Consider the following 24,558-nt stretch of genomic DNA (forward strand, 5'->3'; position numbering starts at 1 on the left):
CATGAGTGGGTTGGCACTTAACCATGATGAAAACCAAACTCATGGTTATAGGCTCTAGCCCTAGACTGAAAAATCTCAGTGCAGATTATCAAAGCTTTCATATCGTCGTTAACAAAATAGTGACCAAGGATAAAATAAACACACTGGGTGCCCTTTTTATTTATTTATTTTTGCATTTATTTCAGCGCACAAAGCCATGCGGCATCTAGGTGCTAGTTACAGTAAGTGCTTGTTACAGTTTGTGGTTACAAGGATACACATTCGGATTACAGCGTAGTGGCAGTTGGTGAAAGCAGGCACTTCCATGCCTTACCAAATTATACGGGAGGCTACATCAGGCCTGCAGACATCAGAGACACAAAAGGTGCAAGTTTATACAGAATGGCAAAGCCTCACACAGGCATGCATGCATGATGGGGACAAACTAGGTGAGAATGTTTCTTCTGGTAGAGCTTAACTCTCTGGAATGGAGCATAGCAGCAGAGGAGATCAATACATAGGTTAAAAAACACCTAAATTCTACTTTATAGCAGTGTACGCTGTACAATGGGAAGCAATCAGTGCACCGATTAAAGATTGCATCTAGATTCGAGATCCCCATGCATCACTGAAATGCAGCACAAGATCAGAAGTGCACAGGTCAAAAACTAACCTTACGATGAGTTGGTAGCCAGCAGGAAGTGAACAAAGTTGGGGTTTCCCAGTAAGCACTGCATACAGTACAAATGGGGGAATGCACAGTTGGAAAAACATGCCAGAGGGATACAGTGAGGTAGAAGGACAGAGTAGCATTGGCGCATCTAGTTTCATCAGCATAGTGTGATGGGGAAAGGCTAAACAATGTCCTGGACATGACTCATGGCGTTTGTACTTGGAGAGCTACGTTCCTGTGGTGCAAGTTCATGGGGTGGTAGAACGCATGAAGTGGAGCTATCCTTGAGGCCTCACTTCAGGTACAGGTGGGGGGTGGGGGGTTACATCAGGCGTGCCGATAGGAAATTACAGTGCAAGTGTAGTAGAGCAAGTAGAAAATGCTGTAATAGCTCGAGGGTAGTGTAAAATGTACGTACAGTGCAAGCACCACACAGGGCTGGTGGGACGACACAGGCAAATTGGGAACACAGAAGATGCAGCGAGGAAGAGTGCATTTAGCCTAGGCAGACGTGGTGCATATGGTATGCGCTGCAAGCAATGCTGTGACCAAACCCTGTCCATGAAGGCTAGGGTGAGTAGTCCTGTCTCCTCAGCTGCTTATTACATTAGACTTGTGCGTCATATCCTCCCTTATCTGTCCCAAAACTGTGGTGAGCTAGTGACCAGAGCAATCGTTTGCTCAATGATTGACTACTGTAGCAGCCTACTGGTGGGGATTGCGAAGGGTGAGATGGCACGGAATAACACAGAGCCATTATGGGACTAAGAAAAGGTTTTGTATGGAGGAAAGGGGACTAGGAGTATTTTAGTCACTACAGTAACATTTCATGACTCCTACGTCCTGTCCCTCCATCCTATATGGGCAATTCCAACGTATCCCTCAGCTCTGGGAGGAGGACCCGAGTTAATTAGCTGCAAACAGTTTTATTAAAACCGCCTGCCCGAGGGGGTGAGAGGGTGCTGTTGCACAGCTACAACATGGCCGCAGCCGGAGAAGGCTCTGACAAATTACCCTAGAATCCTGTTTAAATATCATTTTCCTACAGCTTTCATCCGGCGAGCTTACTATTGCAGGTCGGAACTGCTGAGGAACACCCCAATGTTATTACTTCAGTGAAAGGTGAAAGCGGGAGGTCCCGCGATGTGGCCCTCAGTGCGAAGACAGCCTTTTGGCAGACTGAGGGGCACAGTGCGGGCACCCAACACTATCCATGGTGGAGCACAGTGATTGCACCTGGACACCGTGACCCCTGCTGGCTTGTGCCCGTGAGAGCCACTGGTGTGAGCTGCAGAGGCAGCGCTGTGAGCGGGTGTACTTCTCCACCTTGCATGCATCTGTGCCGTGGCACTGCTGCCATCTATTGGGGCGGGCGCCAGTGCTCTGTGGTCGAGCAGTGATCCGCACAATGCCTGGTACATCGTGCGCTATGTAGAATAAAAGGAACCTTCCAGACACACAGTATGCGACTAGAGCTTGTGGATCCAGACGCCCTGCAATGCAACAACCAGAAAAATCTCAATTGCTTACAACAACCATAGTTAGTGATTCAGGGGTTGAAGTACGTAAACAGCAAGTGGCAGGAAACAATGCTCAGCTGCCCAGCAAAAGGCCTTCTGGGATACGAAAAGGGAGTAGTGGCGATTTGTGGGAAAAACATGTGCACAAATATAGACAGAGCACATCCCAAAATTTACATGGATTGCAGCGATGGAGTAGCCAGTGAAAGTGCACCGAGTGGAGAACTACGAATTATGCTTCCACAGCGAAGGAACTGTCTTTGTCGGCTCCCAACGAGCGATGCAACAGGACATCGTTGATTCCAGAGTTGAAAAGGGGCACGGTAGCAGTGATGGACTACTACTGGGTCTGTGGCCAACAAGCGTACTTGCACCTCCCACCATCATGGAAGGGCTTACTGTTCCCTGGCCATACTACACTCGGCACGACTAGTAGTGCCAGAAAAACACTTGAAAATGGGGGCCAATACCTGACAACTCCAACAGTTCACCCCCTTGCCCCCCGGCATTCGAAGAACAGAACCCAATAATGCCACCAGAACTTTGCATCCTACCCGGGAAGAGCCAATATGATAACCTGCAAAGAAAGAAGAGAGCATCAAACTATCTATCAAAAGACTCAACGGCACTGATTGTGGAAATACCTGAAGAATACAGACTCTTCAGCTCTGCTGAAACCTTTTCCGCCTAACTATTGCTACGCGGGGTACAGGCTGCAGCTAATGCTAAATGGCTGCTGATAGTACGCGGGGAATTGGTCCAGATGGCAAAGGATACAGAGTATGTGTTCAACGTCATGAAGGTCGAGCTATGTGCCCTAAGGTTGATGAAGATGCAGAACCCTTCGTCCTGGATATGCTGACGGCAATAGAAGGAAGGAGGCATGTGCCAAAAGATCAGAGATTCATGTTGCACATCTGTACCTCACGAAAATACAGAAAATGGATCTTTGTCTCACATAATAGCAGCAGTACACGGTCTGGTGCGAAGGAAAAAAAAATCTAGTATCCAAGGAGAAGACTGGTTTGACATCGCCTTTGAGTGGGCCCCATCCTTAATAGGAGCTCTTGTGAAGATACTGGTACCGGTCATCATGTTCATCCTGGTTCTTTTCTGCACGTGCCAAATGGGAGTACGATGTTGTGCCAAAGCAGCGCCGAATAGCACAATGCTGATGGTTTCAATTGGCTTTTTAAAAGTACCTCATAATACAAAAGACATAGAAATACAAACGGACCATGCCATCCCCCAAATGCTCCCTATCTACTATGAAGTAGAGTGGGATGTATGTAGGGCAGTGATGCCAATTAAGGGAACACCACCATATGAGGCTGCAGTAAGATGGGAAAATGAACGCAAGTATGCGGAGGAATTTGTTACTGTAGAAGTAACGAAAGGGGGGAATGTTGGTAAAGAAATTAACCTCTCCCACCCCCACAGGCGCTTTAGAGTAAGTCAAATCCCATAACCAAATTTGCGATGTGCTAGGGGGGGCGTGCAAAGAAACCCTGCACAAAACACAATATTAAATATAAAGGTGTAGATTTAGTGTGCACATATAAAGAAGTGCCATTTTTGTAGTTCTGGTAGAAACCTTCGGCACTGCATGGCTGTGTGGTAAATGCAAATCCAACGAAGAAACCTGAACAGGCCCAGGCACTGCTGATCGAGAGACCCACGATTCTAGCTCCCATAGAAAGTTTCCTTTGTTCCATATGTGTTATCCCAAAAAGGAATGTGCTCTGCAAGGCCACAAGACAGTACCAGGCATCTTGCAATGCAGGTTTATAACAGCCAGGCCAAAAGCAGACCTGCAACCCCCACCAAGCCCACGATGACTTCTGGCACCCACAATTGCCCAAGTCGAAGACCCCTGAATTTCGCGATAGGTGACCTCAGACCAACAACCATAAACCCAGTGTCATAAAAGATCTAAAAGAACACAACCATTCCACCTTATTTCATAATGACACTTTGTAATGTGAGGAACAGGGAGGAATAAATTATAGCCCTAAGCGGTGGTGGAAACCTTGGGTGCGATATGGAATACGAGAGGAATGTGTGGGTCAGAAGGATCTTAAGCCTCCCTTGTGCCAGTTCCAGAGCTTCCAAGGTGCACACAATAATGCTAGAGTTGCATTGTCTTGCAATAGTAACTAATGAGGCACGTGACCTCCATTTCCTGGAGAGATGGAGAGATGAGCCCAGCTGACCCCGCGTGATGAAGACGGCCGGACGGGGCTGGATCACACAGCAGCCTGGCATCCCCTATGGAGCAGGCCGCCCATGTATAGGGTTTCACCAACCAGCCACGCAGGTTGTTATTGTATGTGTGACATTAGTGACCATGTGTTTCCTTATAACCATCTGCTTGTCCCATTTTTCGGCAGAACGTTTGAGCAGCAGGGTTCTTTGCTGACCTACCTATTTTTTTATGTAATTAAAAACTGGTTATCCTTGCAAGAATATCTAGGCCTTTTTTCCCCTTGCGGGTTGTGTTGATTCTAGCGTGAGCGTTCAGGAGCGTGTTTTCAGGTTGGCAGAGTCCAGGACATTCTTTAGCATATTTTGTGACCCCCCCCCCCTTTGCGGCCACCTTAAACAGGTGTGATTGTGTATGCTTGGGCACAGAGTCTAGGTGTTTGATGACCTTATGCCACAGGGTGCTGTTATAGCTAGCAAGCAACGTGGTGTGGTTTGAATTCCTGGTCATAAATGTGCCAGAGGTAGTAATATGCTTGCCCAGTGTGTAGAGCCGTTTACATTCCTTATTCTGGGGCACCTTGTCGGTGGAGAGTGGAATGCCAGCTCTCTTCCTGGTGGCAGTGACTACCAGAGAATGGCTTCACATGTCCTCTGGTATAGAGAACATCGGATGGCGATGGTTTAAAAGATCCTTACCACCCTTGGGTTGACTGCCCTAGTGAGTGAGGGGATCAACAGAGATGGAGACCCTCTTTTTGATGGATTTAAGTAAGCGAACAGCCTGACTGATGGGCTTTTTCTCATTGAGAATGTTGTAGACAAAATCAGTTCCCCCATGGGCTGTCTCTTCTGTCTGTATGCCGAAATGGTGAGCTGCTTTTGTCAGCTGGTCATTATATAGCAGTTTGCCCGCTATGGGCGAAGTATGACCGCTCTCGACTGCCACGGCATCAGTTGGATCTATAATAGTGAAATCCGGGTAATCTTGGTCTTGTAGCCAAGTATCATTGGGATCCAGATCAGGATCATCCTGATCAATGAGCCAAAGTTTCCCTCCTGAGAGGCCTCTCTGGGCGTGATGGTAGGGTTAGGTGTGGGTGACAACGGCCTTGGGGTTGAGTAGGTCCCACTGGTCCTGAAAATTGTTCCACAGGTTTTTGTGGAGTAGACCATTGCTCACGAAGTCGATAACGTATATTTTATCCATGGTTTCCACAAATCTTGCTTGAGTCCATGCCCCATTAATTGGCGTTTCTGCCAAAGGGAACGCTACCACATCAGGGTCTGCCCTGGGGGTTTCTATATGATATGATATGGCATTTGTAACGCGCCTATACACAAGTGTTTCAAGGCGCGACAAGGCGGGGGGGGGACAAGGAGAGACAGACAACGATCCTACTAGGCCAGGTGTCATTCAGATCGCGCAAGTGCAAGGGTAGAGGGGAAGGGAAAATTGCATGGGGGAAAGAGAGAGGAAAGTGCAGTACAGGGTTATTAGCATACAGCATACAGGATAAATAACAAGGGCCAGCTGGTGGCAAGTGCGAGGTAAGTGCAGACAAGTGCTGGGAAGGGGGGCTGTAGGGATAGACAGTCCCGCAGTGCAGGGGTTGCCGGGGAGGCAGTGCAGGGGAGAGTGGCTGGGCCAAGGACCGAGAACGGTGAGTGGCCCAGTTGCAGATTCAGTGCAGTTTCAGTAGTATTAGCAGGGGAGAGGGGGAGAAAGCGGAGGCAAAGAGGAAGGTTTTGAGAAGCTTCCGGAACCGGAGATGGTGGTTCTCAAGTTTCAGAGAGGCAGGAAGGCTGTTCCAGAGGGAGGCCCCTGCAGCAGAGAGGTCTCCCCCCAACTCGTTGTTTGGAGAAGCGGCTGAACCTGAGGGAGTTGGAGGCAGATGAGCGAAGAGCTCGAGAAGCAAGATATTTAGGAAGAAAGAGTTGAAGGTATTTTGGCCCAAGGCCCCAGACGGCCTTGTGGACAATGCAGAGGGTTTTGAACTTGATCCTCGCAGTCACTGGGAGCCAGTGTAGTGATTTCAGTCCTGGAGAGATACGGTCCCTGGGCTTGAGGCCAAGGACAAGTCTCGCAGTCCTGTTCTGGATGAGTTGCAAAGGGCGGAGAGTAGAGGTGGGCAGATTTAGATAGAGGCTGTTACAGGAGTCCAGCTTCGAGAGAACCAGGGCTCTAGAGACAGTGAGCTTCTGGGGGAAGGAGAGGAAAGGACGGATACCTCTGAGGAGGTGTAGCTGGTAGTGTGACTTCTTAGAGACGTCGGATATGTGAGGAGAGAAGGAGAGTGTGGAGTCGAAGATGACCCCGAGGTTTTTTGCCGTGCAGGTAGGAGCAGGAAGAGGGCCCAGAGAGCTGCAGGGAAGGAGGGAGTGGGAATGCCGATGAGTAGAATCTCAGTCTTACTGGCATTAAGGCAGAGGTCGTTGGCGGCACACCATTCCTGGATAGCAGAAAGACAGTCAGAGATGAGGGAAGGCGAAGAGGAGGCCGAGGGTAGCCTGAAAATGAGCTGGGTATCGTCCGCATAGCACTGAAAGTTGGGGCAGAGAGCAGCGATGCAGTGGGCGAGAAGTGCCAGATACTGGTTTAACAGCCAGGGAGACAGGTTAGATCCCTGGGGGACACCACAGGTAGAGAAAAAAATGTCAGAGAGGAAAGACCCCAGTTGGACCTGGGAGGGTCGATTGGAGAGGAAAGAGGTCAGCCACGCCAGAGCCTGACCAGCGATACCCAGGTTATCACGGAGACGGTTGAGCAGGATGGTATGGTTGACAGTATCAAAGGCAGAAGAGAGATCAAGCAAAATGAGGACACATGGAATGCTAGAGTCAAGGTTCGAGAGCAAGTCCTCACGGATGTTCAGGAGAGCAGTTTCCGTGCTTCTGGCAGCTCTGAAGCCAGACTGATGGTCATGAAGACTACCAACAGATTCAGCATGGAGATTAAGCTGGGAGATGGCCAGTTTCAACAGGAGCTTGCCCAGGAAGGGAGTGATAGAGATTGGGCATTCTTTTGGATGGTCTGCCCTAAGGATATCTACAGGACTTTCCCTTGGAGGTTTTTTTCTGAGCTGATGATAAAAGAGGTGAAGGGGCTTCCTCATAGCTAGAGTTTGTTTGCTATGAGCATGAGGCTCCTTGTGATGTTTTTGGATGGAGATTTTGATTTGTATATTTGACAGCTCTTTCGGCATCACGCCTGTTCCGTCGAAAGGGGTTCATGAGAGTTCTTTCATGAACACCTTGTGGTAAGTGCAGTTGCAGAACCAGAGCTGGTTTTGTCGACGGTGAATCGGTAGGTCGAGATACGCCTGCTGCATGCAGCCTTCCTTCGACAGTTCCGCCGAGGAACAGCCCTGGGGTATGTGCTTGGGTGTAGGCGTGTGCGCGCAGTCGCCAGATGTCTGCCTCATAGCAGCGCTCTGTGACTGCCTTTTGAGGCTGGGGACAGGCGCACAGGAACCAGAGGGTTCCTCAGTTATGTTCTCTAGCTCTGAATTGGAGCCTTGGCCTTCGGGATCTGAATCGAAGAGTCCTGCGGCGGCATCCGACCATCCTGGCGTGTGCCGCCCAACTCTGTTTGGTGCTCTTTGAGGCTTTTCGGCCTAGAGCGTTTGCAAGAGGCGCAGCGGGACGGGATCACGGGGAAGGCAGTGGTTACACACTGTCTTTCTACTGGAATTTCGATTGCACTTAGGGAAAAATTTAAAGAGTACGTTCCATGGCGAAACATGGATGAAAAGGCAGCGAGACAAGGGCAGCAGAGATTACGGATGGGGGCAGGCATTTTTTAGAAGAAAGGCTCAGTCCCCCCGCTCTCCCTACTTGTAGGCAGAAGCCAGGTGTAGACCAAAGCCTTTTGTTGAAACAAACTTATGTCTCGGTCTCCGAGGATTAGGTATTGAGATGGTCCCGAAGATCAACCGTCGAGAAGGTGCGTTGAACGGTAACTGACAAAATAAATTAAGAAGTATTAACTCCAAAGTAGCTTTTGCTACGGGACTCCGCGAAAACACAACTATCCACAATGGCAGGAAAAAATAATCTGAGGGACCTCTACGCATGAGGCACGTGTACAGGGTACCGTCACACTAGGGATAGTATTACAGACACGGCCTGTCGACATCCCCTTTTGATCTTTGAAAAACGTCATGTGCAATACTCTGAAACTTCCACTAGATGTCAGCCTATGCAAAGCATATGATTCTAAGCAGATCCACAAGCATCAGAAATGCATTTTATTATTAATGTGTGATGGTGTTACTTGCTTATAGTCATTTTTGTAGTGTTTGTTTGGTCATAAATAAATACAGTATTTGTATAACTGCTTGTCTAAATGTAATCTTTGATTACTTGCCTTGTGGACTCATTGTGCACCCTTTAACAGGCTCACCCTTCCTGAGACTTAGCCTTGACCACTCTCCATGCTACCTTGATTGGTTTGGCTATAGCTCCCTGAGTTTGACCTGTTCACCAGCTAGGTTGGTCTCCTACACATCTGTCCATCAGGCCAGAAGGCAGAAATCCAGTCTAACACAGGTCAGGAAAATCCTTTTATGGTCATGCATTTGCCCAGGAAAGCAGTGCTTTTCGCAGGCTAGTGCAGGCCATGTGTGTTGCAGGAAGTGGGCTGGACTGGCTGGTACCAATCCACAAAGTGGCTTCTGTATGCCTGGAGTGTATACATGAGTTCACCAACAGAGGTCCCCGATTGGACCAGTGCTGGGATGTGTATGAGGGGAAGATATTTGATTGGTTGGGCTTAGTTTCTGTGGTCTTCGGAGTATTGGACAAGAGGTGTCCTAGAGCCATTACCCAGAGATCTGAAGAAAAGTCAAGTATCCTGTATTGCCGCGAAGACTTCGGACGACACATGGACCGCTCCGGAGAAGGCCTGGCGACCAACTTTTGATTCAGTTCTGGTGGAGCTCTGTCTGTCTAATGATCTTAGAAGACCCTTGTCGGGTGTTCGACCCGGTGGAGTGGTGGGAACAACCATTCTCCACGTCTTCTTGGTGCCCTGTGATTTGGAGTCTTCAGAAGAGTTTCTGGGCCATCCAGTGGACTGACCAACTCCAATTTGTGCTTCCGTGGTATAAGCGGTGCTGTTCTGTGTTTTGACTCGGAACTTCAGGGTTCTTCAGCTTGTCCTGCAAGTAGCTTGCCTACGAAATGTTGGCGTCCCTGCATCCAAGGATCCTGGGATAGAAGACTTTCTTTAACTGCAAATCTTTGATGCCTGCTGTCGCCATGCACCGGTGACCACCGCTGAAACCAGCTTTCAAGCATCTAGTCAAGGATCCTGAAGTGTCATGCACCAGTGCCTGCTGCATTGTTGCGCAAGAGGCTTCACACAGCTCCAGTACCTGAACGGAACTCTTCTTAATTCTTCTACAGCAGCTCCTCGGCTTCTTCAACCAGAACCAACAGGAATAAAACAGACCTATGGTTATGCTCCAACGACCTGCTGAGTCTGCAGAAAAATCAGAGTAAGGATATGGGGGTAAGTTACAACGGTACTTACCTGCACCCCATCTTCATCCTTTAAAAGTTTAAAGACCTTTTAAATTATTTTATAACCTTTGGCTTTGGCAATACTTGTTACCTAAAGCCCTCCCATACGGTAGAAGAACAAGTTACTTACCAACTGGTAACGTTCTTTCGACTGGATGTTCCTCCAACCCATTCCACATCTTTGACATCTAATGTCCACAGCTGTGCACTTCGGAAATTTTTTCAGCAGAGGGTGCCCTGCTTCGATGGCGTTGGGTACATGTCACTCGAGGGCCTCCGTCGAGGACAACGTCACAGGATGTTATAAATAGGACGCATGGCACCCGTAGCCTCAGTTTAAGTTTTTTCCCCCAGAAAGTGTGAAACCAGTCTGATGCCTGCTGGACTGCACTTAGTCTTGCGGAAATGGAAGCTGCAATCGCATAGGAAATTCTCCTGAGGGGCAGGCTGGGAGGGCGATGTGGAAAGCGGTGGAGGAACATCCAGTCGAAAGAACGTTACCAGTTGGTAAGTAACTTGTTCTTCGAATGGATTGTGTCCTCCAACACATTCCACCTCTTTGACAGACTCCCAAAGCAGTACCAGTAAATGGAGGAGGGAAAAGAATTTTGAGTACCCAATTAGACTGCGGAATAAAGAACTGCCTTCCCAAAGGCCATATCCTGACCATGGATTGTATCCAGGGAATAATGTTTTACAAACGTATGATTGAAGCCCAAGTAGTGGCATCACAAATATTCCCAATAGGAACACCCGCTGGAGCGCGGTGGAAGTAGCCACGCCCCTAGTGGAATGAGCTCTCAACCCATCAGGAGGGTCTTTACCTGCCAACCGATAACACTCCGTAATGGTAAGGATAATCCACCTGCACAAGGTCTGTTTGGTAACAGCCTGGCCTAATCGGTGTCCAGCATATCCTAAAAAGAGTTGATCGTCCACTCTGACCCTGGACATCCTAGAAATGTAAAAGCTCAGAGCTCTCCTAGGATCCAACCAATGGAGTCTCTCCTCTTCCTTACCAGGTTGAGGAGGAGGGTAGAAAGATGGAAGAACCACCTTTTGATTCAAATGATATTCAGAGATTACCTTAGGTAGAAAAGAAGGACGTACTCGCAGTACAACCCTGTCCTTGTGAAACACAGTAAACAATGGCTTAGATGAAAGTGCATGCAATTCACTCACTCTGCGAGCGGAAGAAACCGCAACCAAGAACACAGTCTTGAAGGACAGTAATCTCAAAGGACAAGAGTGCAAAGGTGCAAACGGAGCACCCATGAGAAATATCAAAACCAAATTCAAATCCCAAACCGGCACCTGGAAAGGGGACGGCGGGAATACATTAGTCAGTCCTTTAAGAAACTGAGAAATCAAAGGAATCTCAAAGTAAGAACATTCTTCAGACGAGCGCCTAAAGATAGACAGAGCCGCCAGGTAACCTTTAATGGTACCCACTTGAAAGCCCCTGTGGGCCAAAGAAAGCAAGAAAGAAAACAATAGGAATTGAACACTGAAAAGGATCAACATTGTGATCCCTGCACCAGTCGCAGAATTTACGGCAACGGTACAGGGATTTTGTTGCAGGCCGCCTAGCTGAAACCTACACCGGTCCCAATCCTTATACCTCAACCTTTCAGATACCAAGTGTGAAGGTTGAGTCTCTTGACCTCTGGATGGTGACCCTGTATCCCCTAGCACGAGAGTAGATCCTCTCAGTGGGGAAGCCGGCGTGGAGGGCAGATGGACATTTCCAGAAGGTCCGGGTACCACGCTCTCCTGGCCCAATCCGGAGCAATGAGGATCATGTGGGAACCGAACCTCTGTAACCTCTGCAACACTTGGGGAATGACGGGGACTGGAGGAAACTCATACAGCAGCGGGAATGACCAATCCACCACAAGCGCGTCTCCTAAGGCTCCTCTTAGAGGAAATTCCCTTGAGCAGAATCTCTCGCACTTCCGGTTGACACTGATGGCCAAGAGATCCACTTGCAGGGTTCCCCAAAGGGCAAAGATCTCCTGAGACAACTCCCACTCGTGAGAGACTGTGCTCTGCCTGCTCAGAGCGTCAGCTGCTGCATTTTCGTCAACGGCCAGATGAACTGCCGAGATCGAAATTTCCTGCTGGATGGCCCAGAAGCAGAGCTGCATTGCCTATCTGCACCACGCCCCCCCCCCCCTTTTTGTTGAGGTAATGCATGGCCACTGTGTTGTCCGTCATGACCAGAACACTCTTCCCCCCGTACCGAGGGCAGAAAACCTTCAGGGGTAGCCTGATGGCTCTCAGCTCTAACAGATTGATGTGGAGTCTGGACTCCGACAGAGACCAATGTCCACTGGCTGTCAAGTTGTTGGCATGAGCGCCCCATCCTGTGAGGGAAGCGTCCGTCACTACAGTCGCCTCTGACCACGGTTGCAAAAACGGTTCCCCCTTCATCAGGTTCCCTTCGCTCACCCACCACAGAAGCTCCTGGGAGACCGAGCGTGGGATCTGAAAAGGATCTGTCATCTTGGCGGAGAACTGCGACCACTGCATCTTGAGGACCGATTGCAGGGATCTCATCCGGAGCCTGGCCTCTGGCACCAGAAAAATGCAGGAAGCCATGAGGCCGAGCAACTTTAAGAATTCGAAAGCCGGGAGACTCTGGACATGTTGAAACTTGTCCACCATCTGCACAATGTGATGGGAGGCGAAAACTTCCCCAAAGACGTATCCAACACACAGGTGACACCGAGAGGATCCAAAGCCTGCTCGTTAGAACGTGCTCGGATCAGCCAGTGTGCCCAGGTAGGGGTAGATGTGAATCCCCCCCCCCTCGCCTGAGGAACGCTGCCACCACCACCATGAGCTTGGTGAAGACCCTCGGGCGGAGATCAATTCGAACGGCAGGACCCGAAACTGAAAGTGCGAGTCCCCAGCCGCAAACCTCGGGTACTTCCTGTGCGTGGGATGAATCAGCACATGGAAGTAAGCATCCTTAAGGACTTGAGAAAGAGTGGCTATCTTGTACTTGTTCTTCCGGTGGAGTTTGTTCAACCAACGCAAGTCCACGATGGGTCTCAAACCCACTCTTTCTTTGGGATCATAAAATAAGGGGAATACCATCCCTTGTTCCTCTCCACTACAGGCACCAGCAGGGACAAGAATTCCTGCGCAAGGAGCGGATCCGGAAGCTTCAAAGAGTTTCCCCGGTGGATTGTCGTGAGGCCGCTGAAGGAAAGGAAGACAGTAGCCGTGGGCTATGGTATCCAACACCCATGCATCTGAAGTAATGGCCCGCCATTCTTCGAGATGCTGAGACAGTCTGCCCCCAACCGGCGAACCATGGGACATGGCCTCATGAATGTTTGGAAGCGGCTGCGGCAGTGCCTGAAGGCAAAGAGGCAGCTGCCTGAGCGGCTCTGGCACCACGATTTCCCCGTCCACCACGGGTACCTTTCGGCTTGCCCCTTTGACTGGCGGCCCCTCTCGTACTACCAAAGGAGGAGTAGTACTGAAAGGAACCTCCCCCTCCACTGCTGTTCCCTAGGATGAAAAGGCAGAGGATGACGCACCGCGGCGCTCAAAGACTTCGCTGCAGCTTTTGAGCTCTGCAACCTCTCAAGGATCTAGTCAGCCTTGCTGCCAAATAAATGTGCGCCATCAAAGGGCATGTTGAGAAGACGGGCCTGCACATCTGGAGTAAACCCTGACTTCCACAACCACGCAAATCTGCGTATTACGGTGCTCGCAGCCATGGATCGGCTAACACTGTCGGCCGTATTCAAACACGACTGAAGGGATTCACACATGGCATCCTTGCCGTCTTGCATGAGAGCAAGGAAACTATACCTTTCTTCCTCCTCGGGAATATGCTCAGCCGCCAAGGAAACAATTCCACAGAGTGTGTGAAAACCTTGCCAAGGCACACATGGAGTTGGCCGATTTCAAGGCCATGCTATAGCAGAAAACACCTTCCGGGACCGACCGTCGAATCGCTTGTCGTCCCTATCCAGAGGGATGGTAGGGTACGCCGCCTGCCTTGAGGTGGCCGTAGTTGACTGAACCACCAAACTCTCAGGAGTGGGGTGAGAAGACAAATCGCTGGGGTCGCTAAAGGAAGGGTGCTAGTTCTTAGATTTTTATTCACAGCCGGAAGAGATTCCGGTGAACTGCCAAGCAGCTGCCACCCTTTTCTGCAAGGTAGAATGAAATGGCAAAACAGGATCAGAGGACGGACTTGAGAAGATTGCCCAATCGAAAGTCTCTGAAATTTCTGATGATGTAGAAGGGGCAGGAATAGAAAGAAACGGATGCAAGATTTGTACTCGTTAGGTTTGACCACGGCAGAGGGCAACCTAGATGAGTTATCTTTGAACTTTGAATTTAGTACTATGCTGAAACTATATTTACCAAGAGGCCTTGGTGTAGGAGAGAAAAAGTGACGTTTTAGAAAAGAAGGTCGAAGTGGTCATGCCGAAGTAAGAGCAAAAGCCTCGCAGTTTTGAAAGTCTTCAACAGCGGAAGGAAAGTAAAAGGAGGCTTGAACCCGATGGAGGGAAGCCTATGAAGGTGTGATTGAAGCTTGGGGAAGGGAACCCCCACAAATTGTGATTGAAAGGTTTGTGCCCGGCGGAGGGAAACCTGTACTGAATTGCGGTAACCAGAAGGAAACAAACTGAATTACAAGTTAAAGGGTGACCTGGGCTGGAGTGAGAGAAAGCCGAGAGGTCCAGCAGTTAAACTAGTGACTTTTCGTGGAAGGCCAAGTGGACCCTGGTCCACGAGGCCAGAGTGCGTCGCAAGGTCCAAGTGCACCACCTTATCTTGTGCTACAAAATGTGGGGAAGGGAGTTTAATCCGTCATACTGGCATTTCTTTTGAACACTGATTTTCCTTTTTGCATTACACATTCCCTTCACACATTTATTGTATTAGAAAGAGGACAGGCTCAGAAGCACTTTGCCATACATTCCCCATTCCATTCAGTAGATGCAAGTCCAGTAACAGTGTTTCCTTTTCATTCTAGAGCTTTTAGACCTAGATTTGGAATTGGGAAATCCAGAACTACAAGTTACAGAATATGAATTAAAAAAGGAACTGGAACAGATCGGAGGCCTTTTGGCTTGTATGCTTTGCTGCTGCAAATGTCGCTTTTCCATGATTGAATGGCAACATCTCTGATTGGTTAATGCACCTGGGATAGCCACACAGGAAGGAGGCTGTCTCACCATTATAAGGGAACATGAGCCATCGGCTTCACTTGTGCAAAATCACTGGCATAGATGACAACATACAGCAGTCGTGCCCTAAATGTCAATGGTGCCGATCACTTCTCCCCAGCCACTCCCTACTCACCCACGTCTGATACTTGCTTCTGAGTTAGTCTGCATTTTATATTAATGAAAACCCTTGGAATACAATAATCAATTTTACCAGTGGGCAGGTGAGGAGTTCTGCAGTTGCTTTTGAACTAGGCCCGCAACAATGTGCATGTGTGGGATGTGGTTCTTACCATACCACTGTGAAAAAGATAATGTTATTGCCTTCAATTGTTTAAGTGATGAATGCATTTCCTTTTTTTAATGTGGGCATGTCCTTCAGAGCAAGGTTCAGATCAAAGAAAAGAGCACATTTATATTTTAGATTTCATAAAAATAAAAACAAATATGTACCACTTACCTCTGCAGTATTCTCATCAAAATATTTATTTTTCAAATCTGGATCCCAGTCCAAAGCAAGATAGGATCTTTCTAAAACAATAAAAAGTACAACTGGGTTCTCCAAGATGCAATAATGGAAATAACAAAAAAGACTGATATACATTGCTTCGACTCCTACAGCAGGAGTTACTCCTGATCAGTTCAACTGAACTAAAATTCCGACATCCGTTCATATTGTGTGAAAACTGCATTATCTGAATAGGAGGACCCTACCCATCCAAATGACCACCCACTGAAGCTGAAGAAGGTAATGTTGCCCCTTAAAGGACATTGGTTTATGGCTCTCAAACTTACTAGCACACCAATTCTCCTATTACTATCATTGCTAGAGTTCTGGATGTATTTAATTCAGGCAATGTCTGATGACGGCGTATAGCCTAATTTTTAACACTTATTATCCCATTATGGCTTGCTGTACATGTGCTCACTTTTCCCTCTCACACTCACCCCTCCCCCATACTGCTTTTCCTCCCTTTGGATTTCTTGCTCTCGCCTTTTAAGCTTGAAGTCTCTTGATCATGACATTTTGGTTAATGATGAAGGCATCCTCCCCTTTGTCTCCTATACAAACAATTACTTTGAGCATCCTAGTTAGGGCCTGGAATAAGGCTTAATGGGTAAAAGCTGAATGAGTCCCGTGTCTCTCTGTGCGTGTGTATCTCGAAGAGTGTAAGATGATCGGAGAGGCAGAGGTGGGAGGGGTGAGTAGAGAAGGGGAGAGGGAGGGAGAGTAGGAATCAGGAGACCAGAGGGAGAAGCTGGGAGAATATCGGATGGAGTAGGTAGGGATAGACGGTGTGAAAGTAGGAAGAGGACAGAGGGAGTTGGAGGAGAAAGGGGATTAGATTAATGAGACATAAGATAACTTAAGATGGATTTTTAGAATCTGGCGTGGGGGACAGATTTTAGGAGGGCATCCTAGTTATAGTGAACAGGGGAACTCTGAGGTTAGCCAAAACCCAAGCAAGGCAGCAATGGAGGGCAGTCAAGACTATTCTCAGAAGTGTGAGAGTGGGGGTCAGGGGTCCACAGTGAGTCCACACGGAGAAGCACACAATAATTCAATTTAAACAAATGTACAAAAATACTGTTTATTATATGCCCAAAACAAACACTAAAAAAATTAAACAAGCAGGCGATATCGCACAAGACTCAATAATAAACACATATATAGTCACCATAGGTTCTAAAAATGCATTCAATGACTTAAATCAAGAAAATAAGGTAAGTGATGCAGTAAGATGGAACCAAGTGACGAGAAACGTGCCCTGGATTCAGAAGTCCAATCCCTATAAAGAGTGGGGCCTTGTGTAAAAAAGACACAATGCTTCGCCCCAGAATGTATCTGATGCAGGTAAACTACTTTGTTGATGAATTGTTCGAGAGGAGATGCAAAAAAGAAAGTAAAAATGTGTTCTTATCTTTCAGGTTTCACTGTCCAGTGTTAGGAAATTTCTCTTTAGGAAACTTTCCATCCATATTCTATGTACCCCCAAACCTTTTGCTTTTGAACATGTCCTCACTTTTTACAGTGAGCTGAAGCCTTCCGTTTCACTCCACGGCACTTTTGCTCATTGTTATGGGGAAACTGATCAGTCCTTCAGACAATCAGTATTGGGAAACTAGGTTCCCCTTTTTGGTAACGTTTTTGACAGTGCACACAGTGCTTACAATGCAGTGGGGATACTTTTGTATCACCCTATTCATTTACACTTTGGATTTCAGGTTATTTTTATATGTGCCTAAAGTCAAGCTGGTGGGAGAAGATCTCTTTAAAATATTTACATTATTTTAGCGACCAACAGCAAGCCAGGCATTTATCAAGCTGTACAAACAAACATCTGTAATGGGGTGTGCTCAGACCAGAGGGTGGTGCTGGAGTTCGACATATTAGTCAAAAATCTTTATCCCATTTTGTTAGGCAAAGTTTGAATGGAGTACCCTCTGGGAACACTACAAGCAACTATGACTACAGGTGTAAGCAAACCAACCTTTGGTATAAGTCTGTACTACACTGTTTTGTTAGCGTGTTGAGCAGCCAGGCTTATCTCAAGAGGGGAAATGTGAGCAGTAATGATGTTACACAGAGGTCTACAATCACAGGTGTTCAAATAAACTCTTACACTCAAGGTTTCTTGGTTAAATACTTATTAATGTATTAAGCATTCAACTATAAAACATTCAAAAGAAAGGCAATCCTGTAATAACACACAAATGTACTTAAATACTGTACACTCCAAGTTTCTGAATCCGATAAGACCCTTTTGGGATGGCCCACAAACACAACCTACAACCACAGGCAACTTTTGTAACAAGGTTGCTGGGGACATAAATATTTTACTGTTGGCATTCAGAATACTTTTCAAGAGTAAAAGGCAAAGGTTATTAGAACATAAAAGGTTACAATTATTCTTAGACCGTGCAAATATTTTGACTTCACCAAAAGAGTCAGTTTAATTCAATAGCCTAGGCCAAAGTCAATGGGCTAAAGTCTTGGATAGGACAAAGCAGTTCTGGTAAGTAAACGGAAAAGTCTCTGCACAATTTCTTAGAAGTCGTTTGCAGAAAGAAGAATCATATGTTGGGTCACAAGCTGATTAGGCCTGTGAGTTGCAAAAGTTTCAAGCACTTTCACCGCGAGAGGCAAGTACTCTCACAGTCTTGATTTACAGCATCTTACAATGAAGAAAAAGTGGTATCTGATGACGTCTGTTCCTGCAGATCTCACTGTTTCTGTGCCCCAGTCGTGGGGACAAGAGGGAGGACGTTGGGGGACTCCTGCACTGGGACAGTCAAAAGCTCGCAACTGGCAACTTCAGTTCCGGTGGCTGCAAGTAACACACAAACTGGTGTCCCTCTCCCTGGTCACCGGGCAACCAACGGTCCAGGAGTTGCAGCAGCCGTCTTCAAGCTCTTTTTTCGGTTCCTTCGTTCCAGTGGTTGACTCTGCCTTCCAAGCCAAGAGTCTCGCCTTTTATTCAGTTCTCTCCCATTCATTCCAGCCTAGCTGTCACTCACCCAGCAGGGTGGCTGTCCTTGCCAGACAGTCAGCCAGCCAATCACCACAGAGTGCATTAGGGTCTCCTAGGAAACTAAGCACAGGGAGTTTCGGGCACCTTCCTCACTTCCTGCCCACCCCAGACACTCGGGCGCCAGAGGCAGTCCTCACTCCTAAAGCCTGCCAAAGGCGAATAAACAAAGGGACCAAACTAGGTTTGGCGCGCAGAGAAACTCTAGAAGGACCTTTCCAAAAAGAAAAGGCAAAAAAAGACCGGGACCTGTTTAAACAAAGGGGTTCAGACGCCATCTTGAAAAACATGGGTCCCGCGATTTTACGTTACCGGGGCTACGAATAGTTTGCAGTCGGGAAAAATCATGGTAGTTTGTTGTAAAACCACTGCCGCCAGCCATTATAAGAGGAAAGGGTAGCATTTGACTGCTACATGAGTATCTAGACATAGAGGATACTAAGTAACCCCTCCAGCACTCTATTTTAAGTTAAGAGTGTGCTGGGTCTAGGAATTTAAACGACTAGTAAAGTCAATTTCACTTTACTTACTCTGGGAAACAGTAGTTTATCCCAGAGAAGGTATTTAAACCTTGGGAAAGCCTGAAAAGGTTTCCCTGTGCCACTGCACTGAGGGTGCTGTGTGACACAAATGAAAAGATGATGCCTATGGAGTTGGTTAGACTCCATAACCAAAGAAAATACAGAGTTAAAACACATATCAAAATACATGAGATTGGGAAAAAGGCTTACACTCCCTCCAGGTAAAATAATCAAGTCCTCAAATACCAGCAAAGTTGCTGAGGGTCTCCAAGGTGAAGGGAATTAGAACATTCTTGAGAATTCTCCTTAACACCTTTAACAACCTCCATGGTTATGACCATAAGGAAAACTCAGTGGTTTGATGAAGAGTGTAGAGCCGCAAAGAAGGAAATTGGGCTATGCCTAGCATGTAATTTGCCTGTGGCCAAGATACGAATGCGGACTCTCAGAGCGACTATAAACGGGTAATTAAAAGGAAAGGGTCTTTCGTTAGTGAAAGATGGGATGATTTCATGGGTGCAGTCAAGAGGCGAGACTCTGCAATGTTTTGAAAACAAGTAATAGGCCAGTAACTTCGTGGTGATACCGACCTGCAATGTAGCATAAGCCCAGACATGTGGCAGAATAATTTTCAATGATTGTACATGGATGCCGGAGCATCCGTAACTATCCGGAGAGTAGGACTCAGCTACATCTGCTGGGGACACAGTAAATGTAGGTATAGGGGGTTTTAGTTTAGCCATAGCTGAGGAAGCTACAGGTTTATTGAGGAGGCGGAATGCCTCAGGCCCTGACAAAATCGCTATTGATTTCTCCAAGGACGAACCATTGGTGTGGACATCACTATTGTGCTGTGTTTTCAATTCAGTGATCAGAAGGAATACGGTACCAGGCTCCTGGCGGTAGGCCGAGTTAGCCTCCCATTTACAAGACGGGAGGATGGCGGTGTTCCAGAAATCACTGCCCAATATCACGGTTAGACGCGTCAGGCAAAATCTTTGCCACAGTGATTTTTGAGCATCTTCAGGGGTGGGTTGAATCAGGCGAGATCATTAATCACTTACACGCCGGCTTCCAGAAAGGAAAAAGCACCCTCGAACAAAGCTTTATGGAACTTTGGTTAAGTATGCAACCCTCAATAGATGCAAGATCTATGCAGACATTGTAGATTTAAAGACCTCTTTTGATGGTGTGCCGAGGAAGCAGAAACAGGTACTTAATAAAAAGAAAAATACCTGACCATTTATTGGAAATAATACCGATTTGTATACAGATAATAAGGCAGTTGTGCGATGGGGTTGTGGACGACCATGGACCCCCATAGGGGTGAGCGTTATGATGATTTAGGATACAACGAAATGGAAGGAGTTTTGGAAATGTAAACACTGATGTTTTATTTGTTATTTGTGTACAAGCAAGTCCAGTGTTCATTATTTTCTTTTGTTTTCAGCATACAGTGGTTAGGGAATAACCCACCAATTGGCATGGGTATTACGTGGCCGAGTCCCGGGAGCACCAGAGCTCAAGCATGCGCTGTAGGATTGCTGAGACAGCGGTTTGGGAGATCTCAGGAAATCTCAGGATTACTGGGTGAAGGCCACTTGGGCCACCATCTTGGATATAGCTAGTTTGGACTTGACAGAACAATGGGACCCAATTCATGGCAGGAAATACGTCGGGGAGCGTTGGCCCTATGACCATCAGCTGAGGAGTTAGACAACCGATATCTTCAGACCAGAGCGACAGAACCGGTAGGAAACCATCACGTGGGAAGGAGGATACACATGTAAACTGAGGACAGACTACTGTAAAAGAACAATTGCGACTATTGTGAAGACAGGAGGGGTGGGAAAGGTCAATTGGACATGTCAAATGGATGGGGCGAGACCATGAGGGGGATCTATAAGGAGAAGGCAAGTTGGAGGTGGGCTAATTGGGTACTGTCAGTTTATTCTGTTTGAAAACCTGGTTTGAATAAAACTACTTGCGTTGTCCATTCTCTACCCGACAATCAAGTCTCTTATTGCGTTGGATGACTGACACGGATCACATCGCCCTAAGCTGCAGACCTCCCACTCCTGAGGATCTCTGTCTGGACACCCCCAAGAGCGCTCAACACAAGAAGGTAGAAGACCTACTTTCAAATCTCTGAGGGGTTTATCCGAGGCGGATATTCGGGCTGGTGAGTGCATGCACAGCCACATGCGGAAATGACCAACGCAGGAAGGGACATTTTTAAGGGGTATGCGGAAATGGGATGGAAATTCTGGCCAGGATATATAGTATTGCTGGCTGCTATTTGTTTTGTCATTGTTGAGATTCTAGTGATTGTTTTCTTCTACACAGAGATTAATTTGGAAAAATATTGAGGTTAGGGGCTGGGTTGGTGTGGTAATTTGGCAGTTCCAAGGTGTCTCAGCAGGGGAAGCCAGTGGCCAGCCGTCAACCAGCAGCAACCACCAAAGTAAGTGTGGCATGGGTGGGGAATAGAGCAATCACTACTCCAGAAAGCCATGCCACTCTACATTACCTTACCTCAGAGCATAGCTTGCCAGGCAAATGTCACCTGCATCACTCTCTTGGAAATACTCAACACTAACAATCGCCCATTATAAATATACTCTCAAATATAGGTATATCAAACCATCTGTGTCTGCTATACACTAAAGCCACTGTATCATATTCTGAAACCTGCTGCACTATGTAACCTTGGCCTTTCTCCCAGTATACAAGACTCTCAAATCTAGGCGTAGCCCCATCTTTATATATGGTTAAAACACTATTAACCAATAGCCTGCGTCGCATCCAGACAGATTTGTGAATGTTGGCAAGCGTCGCATCCAGATAGAACTTTGAATGTTAGCAAGTGCCACACTTAGCTACAATTGTGAACATTAGCCTGCGTCGCATCCACTCTGCAGGACTCACAAATCTAGGTGTAGCCTCCACCTTTGTCTATTATATGGTTGAACGTAATGTACTATGAGGCTGGAGCCCCTCTCTCACTTTGCGGAACTCGCAGGGCTAGGTGTGGCCTACATCTTTCTCTATTGTATGATGAAACAGTGTGTTGTGGGACCTGGGCCTCTCTCATATGTAGCCCCATCTCTGTCTATTTTATGGTGAAGCCCAATTATTGTGGAACCTAGGCCTTTCCCCACTATTCGGGACTCTCGTATCTAGGTATAGCCTCCATCTTTGTCTACTGTCCATTGAAACGTAATGCATTATGAAACCTAGGCTTCTCCACTACATTGCAGGACACTCAAATCTAGGGGTGGCCTACATCCTTGTCTATTGTATGGTGGAACAGTGCATTTTGAGACCTGCACCCCCCCTCCCCCCCACAATGCAGGATTCTCAAATCTAGGCTTTAGCCAAACTGCAAAGGTTAGATGCGAGACCTAAAACTAACTAACCAAAAAAAAAAGCTCACCATTTTTGCATATTTAACTCATACAAAAACCCACGCAACCACCTCTCGCGCAGCAAGCCGCACGCACTTTACCACACTGCAACAAACTGAAGAAAACAACACACCAACAGCACACGAGGACTGACATTGATCCGATACCCACACCAAAGCTCAGCGCACAGTGTAAACCGAAATGAAGCTGCCAACAGGACACATCTTCCCTCACTATCCTACTCCCTCTACACCTTACTAACCCACTCCACCTTCTCCTTTACAGATCCGCCTGGGGACCAATCCCGTTGGTGACGGTGTACGGTACAAATACTTTAACATATATGTATAGTGGGCTATTAGGGTAGGTGAAGAACAAAAGCCCATCAGGACCACTTAACTATGTCTCCCTTATCCCTTTCAGGAACACGAAAGAATGGAGTCAAAGTATGAATGGAACAGGGGTATCTGGGGAACGAGGTAAGTGAATTAAACAAACTAGGGAAAGGAAAATGGGCAAGCAACAGTCAAAACAGGCAGAGAAACCCCAAAGGGGTAGCCCGCCCATTAGGCAGTTTAATAGTTTGTCTTATGACTATTTGGATTCATGGCATTATTTGTTTGTTTATTTGTTGTGCGCGCCGGACCTAGAGGTATCAGGGGCGCAGGTAAAAAGATAACTTACAGCTTAGTTACAGGAGTGGTAAAGACAGGTTGCCTCAAGGTTACAGGGGGAGGGTAATCAACATAGAACAAGTATAGTGGCATATAGGTGTGGACAACATGTCGTAACTTTACAGATATTTAACAGAACTAAATCAAAAATACAATGCATGTAGGCAGGATGGCTAAGTTAGGTAGGAGTAGGTTAAAATATCTTTCTCAATGAGCCAATTAATTGTGCTCTTTCTGAACTTGGTAAACGTTTGGTCAGATCTGAGTGTGTGTGGCAGGGAGTTCCACAGAACTGGGAAACTGGACCCTCCAATGGTGGACAGTTTGAATCTTGGCACTTCACGACAGTTTGGGTTGGCTATTCTTGGGGGTCTGATGAAGATTTTTTTAAAGAATCGCTCAGTTAGGTAGCGAGGGGCTTTGTTATTTAGGCATTTGTGGATGAGGGAAGCCGATTTGAGGTTGATTTTTTCTTGGGTGGAGAGCCATTTGTGTTTCCTTCTTATTTCGGATATGTGTACTCTTCTAGGGATGCTTAGGGCGGCCCGAGAGCATTTAATTTGTTTGTTTGCCCCATTGTAGAGAGCGTTACAATAATCAAGTTTTGATAGGATGAGGGCTCTGGAGAGGATTAAGCAGCTGTCAGTTGATAGGAATTGTTTCCCTGCTCTTATTAGTTTACAGGTATAGGCTGTAGCTGAGGCCAGTGAATTTACCTGTTTGGTGAGGGATAGGGTTGAGTCGAGGTAAAATGCTCGGGTTTTTACTTTTCTGGCGACCTTGATCGTGTTCCCATCAATGATGAATGCTGAGTAATTAAGGTTGAGTTTTGAGATGCGAGCTGCGGTGCCCAGGATGATGAGCTCTGTTTTGTCATCGTTTAGACACAGGCCATGGTTAGCCATCCATGCCTGAACGATGCTATACACTATTCACCAATGCCAGATCTTCTTCGTAATCCCCCTTGAGTGGTAGGAGAATCTGGGTATCGTCTGCGTAGTTGGTATAGGTGATACCCAGATTGTCAAGATCGTCAAAGAGTGGCTTGGTGAAGATATTATAGAGTGTTGGCGAGACACATGACCCTTGGGGCACCCCGCAAGTAATAAGAATCGGGTCTGCTGCAGCCGATGGTGAGAAGACCCTCATAGTCCTGTCACTAAGGAAAGACTGTATCCAAACTATAGCTTCCTTTGAGAAGTGGGCCGCTGAGTCCAAGTGACTGCACAGGACTTTATGGTCCACCAAGTCAAAGGCAGCTAATAGAAGGAGAAGTGCTGTTTTCCCTCATCTCTTAGTGAGTCTATTTGTGCCTTTAGATCGACAAG

General features: G+C 47.2%; 1 protein-coding gene across 4 annotated transcripts in view; it reads right to left on the bottom strand.

Annotated features, from left to right (window-relative positions):
- The window catches only part of USP15 (ubiquitin specific peptidase 15), a 709,686-nt gene that overhangs the window by 144,687 nt on the left and 540,441 nt on the right, over positions 1 to 24,558 (bottom strand). For all 4 annotated transcript variants that reach the window (XM_069629847.1, XM_069629849.1, XM_069629848.1 and 1 more), the window contains one exon: positions 15,559 to 15,629. In XM_069629847.1, the coding sequence (XP_069485948.1) occupies positions 15,559 to 15,629 (71 nt within the window). The remainder of the gene's footprint in view (positions 1 to 15,558; positions 15,630 to 24,558) is intronic.

Source organism: Ambystoma mexicanum, chromosome 12, assembly GCF_040938575.1.
Source record: "Ambystoma mexicanum isolate Mex_15411 chromosome 12, UKY_AmexF1_1, whole genome shotgun sequence".
Lineage (NCBI taxonomy): Eukaryota > Metazoa > Chordata > Amphibia > Caudata > Ambystomatidae > Ambystoma > Ambystoma mexicanum.